This window comes from Arvicanthis niloticus, chromosome 30 (assembly GCF_011762505.2).
Source record: "Arvicanthis niloticus isolate mArvNil1 chromosome 30, mArvNil1.pat.X, whole genome shotgun sequence".
NCBI classification, from domain to species: Eukaryota; Metazoa; Chordata; class Mammalia; order Rodentia; family Muridae; genus Arvicanthis; species Arvicanthis niloticus.
Window position 1 is genome coordinate 11,630,912 of NC_133438.1, and position 19,176 is coordinate 11,650,087.

General features: G+C 35.0%; 1 protein-coding gene across 11 annotated transcripts in view; it reads right to left on the reverse strand.

The window, feature by feature from the left end:
• Trdn (triadin) overlaps positions 1 to 19,176 on the reverse strand; it is a 379,612-nt gene that overhangs the window by 333,049 nt on the left and 27,387 nt on the right. For all 11 annotated transcript variants that reach the window (XM_076927916.1, XM_076927914.1, XM_076927917.1 and 8 more), the window contains exon 2: positions 2,074 to 2,283. In XM_076927916.1, the coding sequence (XP_076784031.1) occupies positions 2,074 to 2,283 (210 nt within the window). The remainder of the gene's footprint in view (positions 1 to 2,073; positions 2,284 to 19,176) is intronic.

The window sequence follows — 19,176 nt, forward strand, 5'->3', positions numbered from 1 at the left end:
AGCAAAAAAGAGAAGTTTGCATTTGCCTAGAATGAGCTGGTAAAACATAAATAAATATGGTTAAGAAAAATGCATATATTCAGTAACTTATAAGATAAAAACAAAGAGCTAAGCAAATTCCCTGAATTTCAATGTATTTCTTATACTTAGGCAATAGTGAAAATATTACTTTTTTCAGTGTTTTATGAAGATACGTTTAGAACTATATTAATGAGTAGGAACTGATGCAGATAGTACAAAATTTCATAAGTTCCCTGAAAAAAGAACGAAATTGTGAAATGTAATAACATATATGGTGTCACTGATTTAAAAAAAAAAAAAAAAAAAAGCTCAGATTTATATGTCATTTTTGTTTACACTGTTTAGGCTATGATGAATTCTCCAGCTCTAAATAGACTTTAAAACTGACTGCAGGATCTTTTAGAGGGAATAGCCTGGTTTTGTCATTAATAAATTGGCATCATAAAGAGGAAAATCACAGAGGATCGATGCTTTGTATCGAAGACTAACTGAAATAATTTCCATCAAATTAGATGCCTGTAACTCATAACAATTCATAGCACTTGATAACAGTAGTTCATTGCGAAAATATATCTAATCTTTATGTAATCCAATCTAAAAATCTAACTAAAGGTAGTTTTGCATTTTATTGAATAAATTTCTATGTCTGCTTACAAAATTAACTCACAGATAGTAGATTGACATAGAACCCTCTAGAACATATGTTATAAAATAAGTTAAGAATGTTTCATGGCCATCTTTAGTTTTCAGGTTAGAGTAAATAAAATAATATTTTAATGGAAAGGACATACAAAATGCTGCAATCCATTTAGACTTAGTAAACACGGTTCTCTAAAGTAACATAACCAAATATTTTTCAGTTAAAATTTTGTCATCTTAAATTATAGAAAATGCAACTACATTTTTTTCAAGAGCCTAAGAATATAGTAAAATGCATTGCCAATTAGATCTGATCTCTGTCTAGTAAATGATGCCAATATAGTTCAACTACTAAAGAAAATAGCTGGCAGAAGCCATGTCAATAATGCCTCTGCATCTACAAACTGAAATAATAGACATCTATTCCTTTATGGTGTTTATATTACAGTTTTGGCTCCTGTAAAGAATCAATTGTCTGGTACATATAATAGGTTCTTGATTGGTAATTGTTAAATAACTGAAATTTTATGAGAAGGGGAGAATTCCTGGCTGCATAGACTCCAATCCTTCATGTCTAGATGCTTAAGATCCTATTGCCACTGGAGATGAGAAGAAATTGAGAGATACGATAATGTGGATGAAGAGCACATACAGGTAATAATGAAATATTTTTGCTGGTGGCAAACAAGGATGGGCATAGATTTACTTACTGATCTACTCACTGAATGTGTACTGAATGCCCAAGTAATTCACTTCCTCCAAAAACTCAATCAATGGAGAATGTATGATAATTTCAAAATATAAAATATATTTGAACAAGGAGACCTTGAGATTGGATTGCCATTAGTGAAAAATTTATCTTTTCTCACTTGCATTATTCCTGGTATGTTCTAAACCCACATGGACAGTCAATATGTAATAACTGTGAGAAAATCCTCTTTATACTTTACACTTTATGAAACTGAAAATAGGCAGGATTAATAAAAGGAACAGAGTATGTCTGGAAAGGAAACTTGAGACCACTTGTCAGTGTGCCTTAGAAATAATTCAAATATCTTCCATTTATCTAAAATATTTAATCAACTTTGTGCTTTATTTTGTCAAATATAAAGCCCACCAGCTATTCTTTCTTCATAGATGATTAATTAAGCTACAAAGATAAATTTCTATCAGGCTTTTTAATAATCGGTTTTATAAAGCCACATGAAGATTTTAAGATGAGGACATTAATTGCATTTTCAAATCAGAAAAACACAATAGAACAAGAAAGTGAATAGAAACAACTAACTCCAGGGATGCCCATCACCTTTTTCTGTATTTTATTTCTCATACTAAGCTGTGGTGGAGAGAAGCAATTCTCTTGGGAGAATATGCTTTCCCACTGACTTAAAATCCAAATATAATGCTTCTTACCTGAAAAGTTTTTGTAATCCACAAGATCAAACATCACAATAGCAACAGCTGACCATGTGATAATCAGAGCAATGACCAGAAGCCAGGCTGCAGGGGAGCTGAATGTTGTCACGATGTCTTCGGTGACAGTCCTCTTCAGCACCTTTCCAGGGGACTTAGGAACAGATCCATTTTTGTTGTCTATCACTGTTGTGGTTGTAGATGCATTTCCTAGTCACACACCCAGAAAATAAAATACAATTCATGAATTAACTTCAAATATAAGCGACCAAACCACACAGACTCTCTGAGTCTAGCAGACTGTTAATGCAAGTTTCTATAATAGAATCCACCCTTGCAGTGCAGGACAATAGGCCATAGGTCATTACCACATTATCTGAATCTCAGCATTTTACCCTGACAACAAAATACAGAACCTTAAATGAAAAGTGATGTTCATCTCCTGTAAAATTTTCCATTCTCACTATTAGAAGCAGCAATGACTTTCTTTTGAGACTAAGCTATATTTTATTATGTGACCCTTCTATTTAGACTCACCTGCAGTTCAGAAAGCAAGCAAAAATAGCATTACTTATAGAGAGAAAAAAGTAGTAATAAAATAGTTCAAATGAATGAAATATTTCTTGATATCCTAGACATATTACATAATATGTCCTCATTGAGATAATCATATTTCAGTAGGTACAGACACCTAAGAATATCTTACATTATCAGATTATATATTATCAGAACTAAAATATCTTATGTTATCAGTTAAGTTACTTACCCTTGATTTTAGGAATTTATAACTCATGGACAATGCAAAAAATATATATGAAATAACAAAGTTATAAACAGATAAGTCACGTGAATTATTTTAAATCTCACCATTCAAAAACAACTTGTGTTAAAATCTTATTTTTTTTAAAGTTTCTCTAGATAGATGCATGTGTAAATATGTTTAATTTGCTCTTAGCAAATACTTCAGTTTAAGAAATTCTTTAAATCAGAAAATAAAGTACAGGCTCTTGAAACAGATGTGTACACAGTTATACTTCTGGTACAATTCAATTTCAGATTTTAACTTATTTTTAAGTACTTTATGCAAAGTAAAGTTCTGGTTACTGAAGTCTTAATATATTTTTCTTCCATAAAGTATCAGTTTATCTTCACAGAAATAAGATAAAAGGCATAGATTTCTCTGACTACTCAGAGATAAGAAAAGCCAGTGTATATCAATAGGTAGTAGTTCAAATAGAACACAGCTACGCAAGTAGTTTCTAAGATAAAATGGTAAATACCATCTTAGATTTTCAAAAGACGAAAACGTTAATCAGGGCACCATTGGCAAAATGATTTAAATAAGACTTCAAAATAGCTTTTGATAGGTATTAGCAATAATAATGCCAGACTCCCTTTTTTCAAAAAGTGAAAAGAACACTATGGAAATGCATGCTTCAAGTTCATGAACTCAATTTAGTGGAAATGATAGCAAGATGGAATACTACCTTTAAAGATGGGTTTCATGAAGTGGTACTCAAAGAAGAAAAAAAATTAGAAAGAATTCACATTATATCCTCTCATTGATTTTTGTGCCAAATTCCCATCACTCCTAATGGTAGTTCTGAAATGGATGATTGACTGCAGTGCTTTGAAATGAGATTTAAGACCCAAGTGAGACCACAAGTGGATCAAATCTTTGGAATAATGATTTTCAGGAGAGTAAATGAATTATGAGTGTTTAGGAGTAGGCTACCTGAAAGCCGTTGATCTCTAGTGTTTTGACCTCTGGAAAGTTTTCTACTACTCACAGAGAATTACCTCTATACTCCAGAGACACTTGAGTGTGTCAAGTAGTAGAGCTGCAGACAATACTGCATCACCTGCTTGATGTCTTACAATTGAACGTGAAAATTTTAACAAGGTTTGACTCAAATTTCTAGAACCTTCACAACATGTTTAGAAAGCAGAAAACTTTAAATGCAAGTTTTTTTTCATTTTAATCATAAAAGAAAAATAGAAAACACAAAGTCAAGAAAGTATGCAAGTTCACAGTTTAAAGAGTAATATCATGTTTTTTTTTTTTTTTTACAAACTTCATTATCCTCTTTAACTTATTTTTATCTTCACCCTGCCAAAATTTCCACATATAAATTCACCAAGGCTCAAGTGTTATACAAATGCACACTGAGCATTCAGTTAGAAAACAACAAATAATTGGAAAGTACTCAGAAAGGGATCTTGCTTTTGTCAAAAGGACACCAAACTGTACCTTTCATTTCCTATTCAAATTTGCTACTGAAGTTGCCCAAAGCCAAGAGTCAGAAAATTGAGAGGGCATAAAATTGCCTTCCTTGACAGCTGGTCAAGATACATGCAAGGAACAGAGTGTGTAATCTGAGATTACTTTATGTTTGAGAAGCACTTTAAACATGACAAGATCAAGTTATTGATGTTCTGGAAAGAAGGAGAGGTAAATGTTACTGGACAGTTTGACATAGGCTTCCCTTCTTGAAATGTGGCACTTCCGAACTGGAGCGGAGACATTAGGCTACGGTTCGTGCCTACTTTTAAATTCTATTCGTTTTGATTATTTTGATTACCATATAGAATCATGTACCAAAGAAGTAGGGATCAGACTGCACAGCACACAGCTCTGCATTGTTAAAGCAGAAAAAAAGCGCAGCTCGTACAACAGTTCCAAAGGTAGCCACACAGTTAAACCGTACAAGGAAGCATAAATCAGAAGCCTCCTGGCAGAAATTACTTAACCTCACTCTCCTTTATTGATCACTCGAGGACACTGCCAACTACACTAGCCCATTTTTATTCCTGTGAAGAACCAATATGAGGCTGGACAAGAGTTCTCTAGGACGACAAGCCTAGATTACAGATTGATATCAGTAAAACATCACATTTTCATTACATAAAAGCATTATGAATTTTGCATTTCAGCATGGGATGTGGTTTGCGAAATACACTATATTTCTTCAACATTTGGAGAGCAGTGGAGAGACATGGTAGTTTATGCCATCAGTGGCATTATGTGTGTATCTAAAATATACTAAAAACACATTCACCATCTCATATTAGTGAACTTTGTTCTGTTTCACTGTAAAACATATATAAATAAGAATTTTCTAGAAGGTCTCCTGGAAAGATCTTTGTGCAAGTACAAAGTTTAAAAAGATATAAATATCTGTCTTTTAACAATGTAATTGGTATTTGTAGAATGGATATGTATCATATAGTGAGTCAGGATGAATTAATTATGCTTTTCTATAAGTTCATAAAAACTAAAAGATATTAACAGAAAATATATAAAAACGATCAATAATGACCTTTGTTAAAATAGTCATATATTTTTATCAATATATGTGATATTTTTGACCCATAAGAAATCATTTAATTTTTAGAAGAATTCAAACTCTAGATATTTGAAATATACACAAAATCACTAACCCCTTTTTAAGGATGAAAATTACTTTTCTTAACAATCTGGAACCTGATTCTCTGCCAATTTCAATTAAAGTCTCACATTTACATTAATATAAGGCTTCCAAAATTTTGGGAGGATATGACAATTATAATGAAGTTATAGAGGACATATTGGTTACTTGTCTAATGAGGAAGCAGCATGTAATTATATTTAATTTTTTGATACAGTGTATTTTATCATAATCTTTGTCTTCCTCCAACTCCTCCAAGATCTGCCATAGCTTTCCCATCCATCTTCATATTCTCTCTCTCTCTCTCTCTCTCTCTCTCTCTCTCTCTCTCTCTCTCAAAAACCAAAAAAAAAAAAAACAAAAAAAAAAACCAATATAATTCTAATCACCTTACTAACCATCTACCTCTTCTACTCTTTCATTGGGTGATTTGTTTTTCTCTCTAATGTTGAGTCTAGAATGAAGGCCAATTCTGCATCATCAACCACAAGAACAAACTTTCAAACCAGCTTTGGTTATTCAGATCACCATCTTATTCATGCCTGTGAGGGGTGTTATAAACTCAATACCTCATTTTTCTGTGAAACAATGGAAAGGAACTATTTTTCTGAGAGAAGATTGTGAGTATAGGCTATAGTGGCTCTCAGGTCGACCGCAGAGGATCAGCACAAGATGGAAAGAGCATCAGGATCCTGAGATCATTCCCAGTGTGAACCAATTGAGCAAGTTGTTCTTAGATCCACACGTATGCCTGGCCTTTCCAGATACATCGTTCTATACAGGCGACATTACTTTTGTGTTGGTATTTCTTCTACTAGCAATCACAAATTTGACTGTGCCTGTTATTTCTTCATCCGGTTTTCCCAATCATTATCAAATGGATCAATCAGAACATTCTGAAACACAGAACTTTTATAAAAATAACTCATGGGTTTAAAGGGAATTAGATTTAGCCAACTCTGGATGACATAATAAGAACACATGCACTACATTTCACTGTCATGGGGTTGGTGCTGTGATGACATGGCAGGATCATTGTAAAGGCTCCATTCTTGACTGACAGCTCGTTGACTTTTTAAGATGTCTTCAAACAGTAGACAAGAAACAATACCTCTGAGTGTCTGCTGCTATAAAACCAGTAATTGTACTCCAAATTTTCCACCCTAATTACTTCTTCTAAACCTAATTTCCTCACAACCATCTGATTCCATAGACCTCAAAACATTAGTTGGAGTTTAGGACTTGAGTTAGTAATTAAATGAGGGAAGAAAGTTCATTACATAGGATGAGTCATCTACTTTTGTTTTCCTTTTTAATGTTAAAAGTACTAAAGTATCTTAAGCCTAGTAAGCATAACTATTTGATAGAGCTGTATCTTTCATTTTAAAATAACAGAAATCATAGCTGGTAGCCTTAACTATATGCCCTGAAGTAGTAACTAACAGTAGTCACTATACATGACATACTACTATAGAATTGGAACCTAATAGTTTGTAGAGTAAAGGTTATATGGCTGTATTCATATCAAAATGTTCTGGGATAATAGCACAGAACTTGTGAAACTGGCCAACCAATAACTGGTCCAACTTAAGTTCCACGCCACCAAGAGGGAGCCAATGTTTGACACTGGCCAGGAATCAGAGATAGGGCAGTCTACAGATCCAACTTAGAACCAAACATGACCATCAAAAAATAGTCAATGAAATGATTCCTATTGATATACTGTGATACTCATAAATTGGTGTCTCCTCCACGTGTCATCAGAAAAAAACAGCATCCAACAACTGATGGATTCAGATGCAGAGCCAAACACTAATCAAACACTCCAACAAGTGTCTGACTAGAACAAGAGAAGAGGAAGAAAAAGGATTGTAGGAGCCAGAGGGGTTGAGGACACTATGAGAACACAATCCACAGATAAACTGAGCAGGATTTTAGAGACAGAAGTTACAAACACAGACACTTTAGGGTCCCAGCTAGGTCTTCTGCATGCACATGATTATTGTGTAACTTGGTATTCTTGTAACACTTTGAAAATTAAAAGCAGAAGGTGACTCTTCTTCACTGACTCTTCTGCCTGCACTTGAGATCCTTTTCTTGCTGATGCTTTGTCTCTTGCAGCCTTACTATGAGGGTTTATGACTTATTGTAACTTGTTAAGCCATGTTCTGTTTATATCCCTGGGAGGCCTGTCTTTTTTGGGGGGCAGGAGGGAGGAGGAGGAGTTCTGGAGGAGACAGGACAGGAGTTGGGGGTAGTTGAAAGGAATGAAGGGACAGGAAATTGCTATAGGAATGTAATGTATGAGGAACAAAGAAGAACAAAGAAAAAGAGGAGGAAGAGGAAGAAAATGAGAAATTAACCAATATGACCCATGAGATCCTTATCATATGCCAATCAGGGTCAATTTAGGTAGTTGTTCTACACTCAGTTCTTGAATTTAAAAGTCTCAGATAAGATGAGTATTTCCATATATGTCAGATGTTTGGGAGTTGAATCTACAGAAAGTCTTCCAAATTCCCTGGATTCCATTCCAGAGAATCAGTAGCAGATTTCTTTTCTTCTTAGCAACCTCATTTGAATAGTATAAATGTATAATCATTTTCTTTGATGAATTAATTTTCTAGTACTTTCTTTTGACACCTTTTCTTCCTCGGCCGAATTTGCATAAATGAGTTGCTTCACGGAGCCCCAGCAGTCATTTTACAAGATTATCCATTGTAGTTGAATTGCAAAACCCATAGGGGGAAAAAAAAAGCCGTTTTTATTTTAAAGACATTTTATTTCATTTTGAAAAAAAAAAATACCAAGCTGAAGATTGCAAAGCCATTAGCTGTTTGTATTTTTTTTTATTCTCATGTGCGATTTTTATGGAAACACAGTCATCCTTAAGAATTAAACATCCCCTGCTGTGCTAGCCCAGTAAGTCACTGTAACATTGAAATGTAACAACAGGTGTTCTTTAGATCCAGTGTGAGGATGTTGCCTTTCAAAGCATGCAAAAACATTCACATTCTTTCTTTTTATTAATGAGAATGAGGCTTTCTGTCTCAAACTATGATTGCAGGAAATGCTTAAATGGTGAGCCCCACCCATTGCCATTATTCACTTTCAGAAACCTAAGGAAATGCAAAAAGTGTCTGAAAGCCTACTCTTCTTGTAGGAGACAAGGTAAGGCCAAGTTTTCTGTATCTAATGTAGTAGAAAGAAATGCATAGCCGTGCTATTTATAAACAACAACAAAAAAAACCCATTTGTCAGAAAAGTATAACAATTAAGGTTGCATTTGTTCATATTACATACATGTGAAAAAGAGAATAGACTGTATAACCCTTAAGCAATGAGATGACAAACTTGATTCTCTCAGGGGCACCTTATTTTGCAAAATACTTACAGTAAATCTTTTTTATACATCTTTAACTATCTCTAATACTAACTCTATTATCAGCGGCATAAATAATACTTTCTACGGTTAAACTACAACTAATGCTATTTCTCTATTGGGATTGAGAACAGAACCATAGGATTTTAACTCCGTAATGAAGTATAATTTAATACTTTTGAAGCATATTTGCTTATTATTGAACACCATTGTAATAGCAGATTAGCAGTTTAGTTAAACTGGAACCAAAATCGTCATCCAGTTGTTTGAAAAGTATACAGTATATCTAAAAAGTCTCGCCCAAATCTTGATTTACCCCCTAAATACAAAAATAAAATAAAATAAAAATAAATAAATTATGAATTAAAGAGTGTTCTGGTAATTGAGTGTGTGTGTGTGTGTGTGTGTGTGTGTGTGTGTGTTTGGTGTGTGAATGTGTGATATAATCATTTCATCTACAAAGGAAAAAAAACAGTTTCCTATGCCTTTCAAAGAATTTCTAAGTCAGTTTGAATCTCCTTTATACATTTTTGAAAAAATAAAAACTAGAAAAGTATTCATGCCCATATTTCAATAAAGCAAACAACTGAGTAGAAATACTCTATATGTGCTTTTTTCCAATGAGTTCCCAGAGCTGGAAGCAGGCTGCTCAAATTGCACACATCTGGGCAGAGGATAGTTTATTTAACTCTGATGTTGCAGAAAACTGAAGCACTGTTTAAACAAGTTTCTAAAGTCACCTTATTTGAGCTTTGAAAGTGTTGTATATTGCTTTGTCTCCGACATTGCTATCCTCTTGTTTTTCCAAGTAAATGGCTCATAAACTCTATGTGAGGATAATGTATAACTTCTTCTCAATTAAAAATAGACTTTTCATAGAGCAATTATAGCTATTAACATACAACTTTTTAAAATAAAAGCAATAAATTCAATGAGAAGTGATTATTTTTTTTTTCTGTTTGGTCAGCCCTTACATTCTTCCTAGAATTTCAGCTTTGTATCAGCTGTTTAACAGTTGATTTATTGAGTAATCTGGGGAAAGCATATATTTGCATATCAATGGTAGGCACATGTCATTTATAAATGTTAAAAATGTTTTCTGATAAATAGACAAAATATAAAAATTCTCTCATTGCTGGAGACTAGGAGAAAGATTTGCTCCCTAGAGTCAAACCATGGTCAACTCTTGGCACTGTGACAGATTACATGGAAGAGTGACATCTTATATCATTGCAAATATCTCTGAATAGAATTTTGCTGAAGGAAAAATAATGGTAAACTCACACCGCTACATTTAAATTACTCAGAGAGGCTATTTGTATGATGTGTGCATTTTTATAAGCCTTATTTGATTAGGCTTATTCAGCCATTACAACTGCAGTAGTATCACGAAGCCATAGCTGACTCAAAAAAAAAAAAAAAAACAAGCTTTAGAAATTTGATAGCCTTATAGATTGTGCTTGAAGAAAGTATCAAGCTGTTTTCCTCTGGACAATACAAGTCTAGGGTTATGCTCTGCAAGATGTTTGGCAATCAGAGTCTGTTACTACTTTGGATGTGTGTGTGTGTGTGTGTGTGTGTGTGTGTGTGTGTGAGAGAGAGAGAGAGAGAGAGAGAGATCTGGACATCTGCTGTGAAAAATTCTAAGATTATTTTCCCTTTTATTTTGTATCAAAATATAAACACATTACTGAAATTTGAATATGAAATCAACTGCTTTACTTTTAGAGAAGACTCTTTTTTCAAAGTGAACCAGGTTTTTTTTTAAATTGGATATTTTATTTATATATATATATATTTTAAAGATTTATTTATTTCATGTATGTGAGTACACTGTAGCTGTCTTCAGACACACCCGAAGAGGGGATCGGATTCCATTATAGATGGTTGTGGGCCACCATGTGGGTGCTGGGAATTGAACTCAGGACCTCTGGAAGAGCAGTTAGTGCTCTTAACCACAGAGCCATCTCTCCAGCCCCTTTATTTACATTTCAGATGTTAACCCTTACCCCATTTTGCCCTCGCCCAGGAGCCCCCTATCTTATCCCCCTTCCTTCTGCTTCTTAGAGGATGTGCCCCCACCCACCCACCCACTCTCACCTCCCCACCCTCGAATTCTCCCACACTGGGGCGTCCAGTCTTCACAGGACCAAGGACTTCCTCTCCCACCTATGCCGGACAAGGCCATCCTCCCCTACATATACAGCTGGAGCCATGGGTCCCTCCCTATGTGCTCCCAGGCTGGTGGTTTAGCTCTGGTTAGTTGGTATTGTTGCTCTCCTCATGGGGCCACAAACCCTTTCAGCTCCTTCAGTCTTCTATCTCCTCTATTGGGAACACCATGAGAAATTCAATGGTTATCTGTGAGCATCTGCCTCTATATATGTCAGGCTCTGACAGACCTTAGAGAAGCCTCTTTAAAAACAGAATCCATTTTTCTCCAAATCTCATGGTTTTCTTTAACATAATTTATGGATCACAGAACTAGCCAGATCATGAAAACTATGCTTTTTTTGTTTTTTTTTTTTTGTTTTTGTTTTTGTTTTTTTTTAAGAAGTAACAGTGGTTCCTATCATAGCCTCCAAACTGATTGTAATTATATCACTTTAGGGTCATACACCATTCCTGCCCTGGAAAAATTAAATTCAAACTAGCCAGATCTCTAGAAATGTATTTTATGCCCTGTGACTCTAGAAAGCACATAGAATGTACATAAGAAAAAAAACACCCTAGAAAGGCAGTCCATCAAAATGTAATAATGGATAGTGGCTGATCAGTCATTTGGCAGACATTAAACACTGTATCTGCTTGCTAAGACTGCTATGACAAAACAGCACAGACTGAATGGGTTCACACAGCACGACTTCACTGCACATAAACAGAATTCAGGGATTTAAGATCAAGTGACCAAAAGAGTTTTCCCTGACAGTTTTGCAGTCAGAATTCCTTTTCAGGACACTATTGGATTTAATCATATTTATTTCATTTTCACATGACTGCCTCTACAAGACCCTATCTTGAAATAAGTTTTCACCCCAAGCTCCATTACAAAAAAAATATAACAAAACCTTGACTAAATTTGGAGATAGACCCTTTGAAAATGTACTAAATGAAATCTGTTATTCTTACCATTTATAATAGAAAAATTCTTTAGTCCTGAAAAGTTACAGTATGAAGTAAAAAAAAAAAAAAAGATGGATTTCTACTACATTTTAGTATTTATTTAAATAACCTGTTTTTACTATTAAAAGATCAAGTTCATTCAATTTAGAAATAAATCTTGAAGCATTCCAGATTGTAAAACATTCTAATTATATTTTCTTCTTAGACTGCTTGATAAAACTGCTGAGATAGTTCAATGGAGTTAAAATTGCTTGCCACCACACCTGAAGACCTAAGCTCAATCCCCTAGTACCATGTGGTACTAGGAAAAGAAAACCAATTATAAGTTGCCCACTGGCTTCTACACACACACACACACACACACACACACACACACACACACACACACACACAAGCACGCATGCATATATGTGCATGTAAGAGCGTGCCATGGCTTAGTAACGAATATCAGAGTTGGAGTAGTAATTTGGAAGCTCAGATAGATTTATTGGGAGACATCAAGGATACAGTGGAAGAAACTGTGACGCTCAGTCTGTACTGCACATGGAATCCATTCTATGCTAAGGCTTCAGGTACAATACTCATTCTATCATGGAATCAATAGATTATAAAACTAATACCTTGCATTTTGAGGCTCTATGCTCTAGAGAAGACTGAATCCAAACAATATAGATAACCAAAGAACCATATAAGGAATTATACGCATGATGTGTTAGTCAATCCTGTCACTCATTTCTCCTAATTGTGTATTCAAGCAACTCAAAATCTCCGAGCCCTGAAATCTTCCATTCCTTTATAGGCAGTTCGAGACCTGAGACCAAAAGGAGTTCACTGATCATTGATCTCTCCTCTTCTCCCAGTTCAGGATTCAGTTTTATTGAAAAACAGTGGTAACCACATTAGTAAACATTATCTTTGGTGCTTTACCGAAACAGTTTGCCAATCACCGCACTTGAGTCTATAGGAGGAGCTGACACCGTAGCGATAACTGAAAATTATATAAATGGCTTTCCAATTGGGAAATAGTTTAAGTTAGCATTTTATGACTTAATCAGACACAGGGCAGGCACATGGCATAATGAAGGAAATGTGTTCATATGAGACAAAGCTAAATTTAAGTCATATATTTGGTCCTTTGTAACAGCTTCCCCCTGATGTTCATCTGTAAAACAAAGGCAACAAAACTACCACATAAGGTGACCTTAGGACATCAACCATTAAGGGCTATGTCAGGTACAATACACACCAGCACCCTTTCTATCTATTACCAAACCCGATCCACTTCGATTTAGTAACTGATGGCGGTAATACAAATTCATCCATACAAACACGGTTGTTTCAAAATGTCACTCTAAGGGGAAAATGGCTTTTGCTCTAACAATTCATCAATTTGTTGTGTATACAGAATTGAGAAATGCTGAGATTAAGCCATTTTTTCATTCCAATGATTATTGGGGTTACATAGCTGAGACTACCAGCCCTAAAGGCCTGAAGGTTTTTTCCTTAAACAGACTTTATACTGTAAAGTACACAACCAATGCTCACTTCATTCACAACTACCATTAAAATAAAGCTAGTAGATATAAACTGTTTAGAACTAAATTTCTCCAACTATGTTTGGAATATCTAAAAGAAAATGTGTATTTTTATTCATATAAAACTCATAGTGGTTTAATGTGTTTACAACCAATCACAAAAAGCTATCTTGTTAATTCCTTCCATAATTTGATGCTATTCATCATTATAAACAGGCATTAGGTCCCAAAGAGTATTTTTTTTAGGTACTTATTTGGAACACATTTCCCCATTTTAATTAAAGAATGTTATGAAGATTGGTTATGGTCTCAGTATGCCTATCAAAACATTGTTAATATCATGCAGCTGAATTGTCATACAAATAAAATTGTAGATCACCTCATGCCTTTACACATTGAATATTATCTACATAAAAAGTAGTAGACAGAAGCAAGCCCATAGTATTTCAAATCTCAACTCTTTCAGGAAACCTTGGATATAGTCTTTGGGAAGAATTCAGTGTCTGCTCCACATACTTCCAGGAAATGGCTTTTGACTGATCTCAGCTGTGCCATATTTTGCTGAAATTGTCTGAGAAAGTAAGAGCTATCTTCTAGGAGTTGTACCTAGGCAGTCTAAATGGCTGTAAGCTTTCTGCCTGTACACACAGAGATAGGAGCAAGGGATTTGCCACTCAGACACTGAGAAAGAAGCAGAACAAGACTGAAGGAGAGATAACTACCAAACCAACCATGTTGCTGAACTTAGGTTAGGTGAATGGGTTATATCGTTAGTTATAATGGTATAAATGGGCTATATCACTAGTTATCAACTAGTCAGGGAATGAGCCAGACCTTATGTCCCAAACATTTATCCAGATAAGTCTCAGAGTTGTTACTCTGGGGACAAAGAGGCTGTATAGAAAGTCTAAGGCTAGAGATTACACACTCGGAAAGTAATAGTTGAGTCTGTTTTAAGAAGTATCTAAAAATCAAGAGTTTCCAGTTGAACTTTCCCTATACATTTTTCAACTCTGCTGACACCATAAGTTATCATTTATCAAAGGACCACCAAATAAAGAAGAATAAATGCACAGCTAATCACAAAGAAAGACTGAGTTGAATGAAAATCACAGTGTTTGTAGTGAACTTCTCTTTTTTTCTGCAGCTTTGGTGAGTCAGGCTTTGGGAGGGTCACCTTTCAGAATGAATCTCATTTCCATATGACTGTGGACTGACAGGCACATCACAGCACAATACCTAAGAATGGTATCAGAGGCAAGACAACCTCAAGTTGGTGTTACTCACCGGTAACAGTGACATCATACTGTTGCTCCAGCCAACCTCAACTTAAAGTCATTACTCACTTTGGATTTACAAAATTATAGAACAGCTCTAAATTAAATTTTGATTTTGGATGGGCTTTCTAATCTGAAATCACTTCTTAAAGTTCCAGATATTTAGAACTCTGGTATTTATTATTTAATGCTATTATATCGTAAATGGATAGATCAAGAGGCTATTGAAATCCAATCACCCTATTAGTATTCTCTTGGACTCAGTCTGTATGGTAACTTTCTAATGTAATCAGCACAAAAGAAGTTAGAAAAACATTATGGAAAAGAAAGCTCTTATGTTTCTGTCCAAAGTTGTTTCTATGAATTGTAAACAAAATTAGAGCTGAGATCACAGGAACAGAGTTGAACGCAGAAAGGAACAACCTGATTTATTACCTCAGAGGTCATTAGAAAAAAAATGCAATCACTAGACTTTATCTTTCCAGGATAACTCATTGTGTGTTATTCAGTCTCAGATCCATGAATAATGAAATCAGTTATATTCCTCCCTTCCCAAGGTTTTCCCTCCTGTGTACCTGTTTTCTCTGTATTGATGACTTTAATAACTTTCTAGCCATCTTACAATGCATCTTACCACACAGATACAATTCATTCATTCATTTATTTTTTTGGTTCAATGTATTCTTTTATATTAATGCATTTATTCATTTGTACACATATTATCAAATCCATATTGAGTATTGACCGTGTTCTAGGCATGTTCCTGTGTCATGAGAATGAACAGATGGGCCTGTACTCTGATCTCCCTCATTTTTCAAAACAGATTTGAGGATTCTTGAATCTTCTTGGGTGACACTAATCATCTTTTTTTTTTAATGTGATATTTTATTTATTTACAGTTTAGATGCCATCCCCCTTCCCCATTCTCCAACCACTCATGTTCCCTATCCCATCCCTCCTCCTTCTTTTTTGCCTTTATACTGTTTAAATTACATGCAAGTATTAAGGTCAGTTCTAGGTTGAGGAACTAGCAATACAATAGATGCAAATAGTCAAGGAACAAGCAAGACAATAAACCCAGATAGTCAAAGAATATGCATGACAATAAACAGAGTCCCATGATCACTTCTGTGATCACTATTTCTAAGGGCTATCAGGATGACCAAAATATCTGAGTCTACCTCCCTGTCCTAGGCCAAAGTCATTTTCATGCCTGGAAGCTACTTCTTTGTTCTAGCCTAAGATGTAGATTCCTGACTGAAATTTCTTCTTTGTTCTAGACTAGAATTTAGATTTCTGCCTGAAATTACTTCTTTGTTCCACCCTAATGTCAGATTCCTGCTTGCACTTCATTTCCTTGTTCTTGGCCAATGACAGATCCTTGCCAAGAAGCCACAAATGCTCTCCACATTTCCCTTTTTTATTTTATAAACAAGACTGAGCCTGTCCTAGGTCATTCTGACAAGAATGCCTTCCTTACCCATCATGGAATATGCATTTTCATAAGCAATGCACTTATGTCTTAGGTTGGTAAGGCTTTGTGCAGAATCTTACCCATCCTTGGCTTGCCAGCCTGTTAAATTAATAACTCTGGGAGTTCATTTTCAGTTTCAAGTCATGTACTTTGGCTGCCAGCCTGTTGATGTAGTTAGAGACAAGCTTTAACACGATGGGCAGGAATAAAAGTATTCCCAGGACAAGATAGATATTAAACCTTTTACAAAAATTATAACTAGAAACTTTCCTGGATGCTTGCCTTGAAATATTTTATGAAAGTTGGATTATCTGGAAAACATTACTTGGAAAAACCATGGTGTAATCAACTTCTTTTTTCAAAAGTTTTAAGCCTCCTTTTTATTTTTATTTTATATTTATTTTACTATCATTGAGTAAATCTTTTCATTTTCAATTCTTGTGGCATGAACAGAAGAATGACTTCCTTACCTTCATGAAAGAATAACAACAAAAACTTGTGAAGGTACACTACTAGAAATAAGAAAATTGAAGTGTGTGGTTCTTCAGTATGATGAAATTTAATGTTATAAACTTACTTTTCTAGTTTTTGTTTTGCTTTGTTTTGTTGCTGTTTCTTGAGGCAGGATTTTTTCTGTGTAGCCTTGGCTGTCCTGTAACTAGCTCAGTAGACCAAACTGGAAATGAACTCAAAGATTCACCTGCCTCTGCTTTCCCACTGCTGGGATTAAGGAAATGTGCCACCACTGCCCAGCTACCTAATTTTTTATGAATAAAAATTTCTTAAACAATGGACTCCTGAGTGTATGAATGAGAAGGTCTCTGGTCCTCATGCTTTCTCTTGAAGCCTTTTCCTTCTGCTGGTTTGCCTTGTTCAACTTCAACGTGATATTTTTTATTTTATCTCATTATATTTTATTGTGTTGCTCTATTTGAATCCCTTAGAACATGTTTTTGTTTAGTTTTGTTTTCCTCCACTGAAGGACAGAAAGGAAGTAGATCTGGATGAAAGGGGAGATGGGAAATGGGAGAAACTGGGAAGAATAGAGAGAGAGGAAACTGTAATTGGGATATATTGTATGAGAATAGAATATTTTCAATAAAAGGAAAAAACAATCACAAAAAAGTAATACAGAAAAAAGCATTTGTTAAACATAACTATACTATCAGGAAAATAAATACAAAATAGGTATTTAGTAAAATTTAAAAAAAGAAATGTTATATTTTTAGGGTACAAGGAAGTTGTGAAGTGTTTTATCTGAGCTGGGGAGGTGACTGGGTAGATAAAGTGCTTTGGGTGATCCCCCATATTTCATGTAAAAGTCAGAGTAGTGCTGTCTGTAATCCCATGTGAGATGGGAAATGGGGGCCACAAAATGTGGGCCAGATTAAACTGGCAAGTCAGCTGTGAATAACTTTCTTTAAGCAAAGTAACAGATGAGGACAAACACTTAAAGTTGCCCTGTGGCCTTCACTCACTTGATGTATTATGTGCATGTCTATAAACACACACACACACACACACACACACACACACACACACACACGTTGAGAACTGTACTACCCCACGTTTGGGGGCCAAAATGTCTCGGACTGCTCTGTCAATGTTGGGACCCACACTGCCAAAAAACTTGGGGACTAACTTGTTAGCCCGCACTGCCTCAAGCAGCTCTGGTCTGCGGGTCGGGGTTCAGCAAGAGAGTGAGGAGGGACGCGAAGAATGGAGACCAGACAGAGTGTGATTCAATCCCGTTTATTTTTCAGTCTCTCTTTCCAGTCCAAGTCCCAAGTCTTGAGTTCCTAGTCCCTAGTTCCTAGTCCCTAGTGCCTCCAAGTTCCAAGTTACTTCTTCCATGTGCTAAGTGCCTAATGTCTAATAATTCTTCTTCTGAGTTCTCTAGTCCAAGTGTCTTCTTCCTCAATGCCTAATTCCTACTCCAAGTTGTACTCTAAGTTGTACTCTCTAACCTAATTCCTAGTTCCAAGTTGTACTTCCAAGTGCCTAATAATTTGTTGCTTTCTTCTGTCTGCCTCTCGCCTTTTATATGTCTCACTTCTAAGCCACACCTCTAAGTCACACCTTTAAATCACACACCTTTAAGTCTCACACACCCAAGTGAAAATCCTGGGTATCTAAAGCAAGATGTTACCAGAGTGTGCTCAGCTGTTTCAGGCTAATGTAATCAAGTCTCTTGTCAGGGTATATGGCTCAAGATGGCTGCAAGGATGATAGCCACCTTCTGTCGGCTCCCCCATATATATATATACATATATATGTGTGTGTGTGTGTGTGTATTCATTCATATATATATATATATATATATATATATGTGTGTGTGTGTGTGTATATATATACATATATATATATGAATGAATACACATATATATACACATATATATGTATATATGTGTATATATATATACACATATATATATGTGTATATATATACATATATATATATATGAATGAATACACACATACTTATGAACTCACACACAGACACACATTCAAGCATGAATATATGTATATACACAAGCACACACACATATATATGTGCACACATATGCACACACAGATACTTATATACACAGATGCTCACATACATGTGTGCACACTCAGACATAAACATACAGATACACACATGCACACACATATACTTATGCACATTATTCAATGACTTAAATGTAAGCTTTATTCTGAACATAATCAAACATTGGTTATAATTTTATTAAATTCTGAAAAAAAATTTCTTTGATGTCATAATTCATACATGCATATACATTAATTTAGTATAACTTCCAGAACCCCTTTGACCAAGTGCTAATTTTTACTGAATGCAATGAGGCTTCTCCTTCAATGTCTTTATTTTCCCATTTACTTTTCT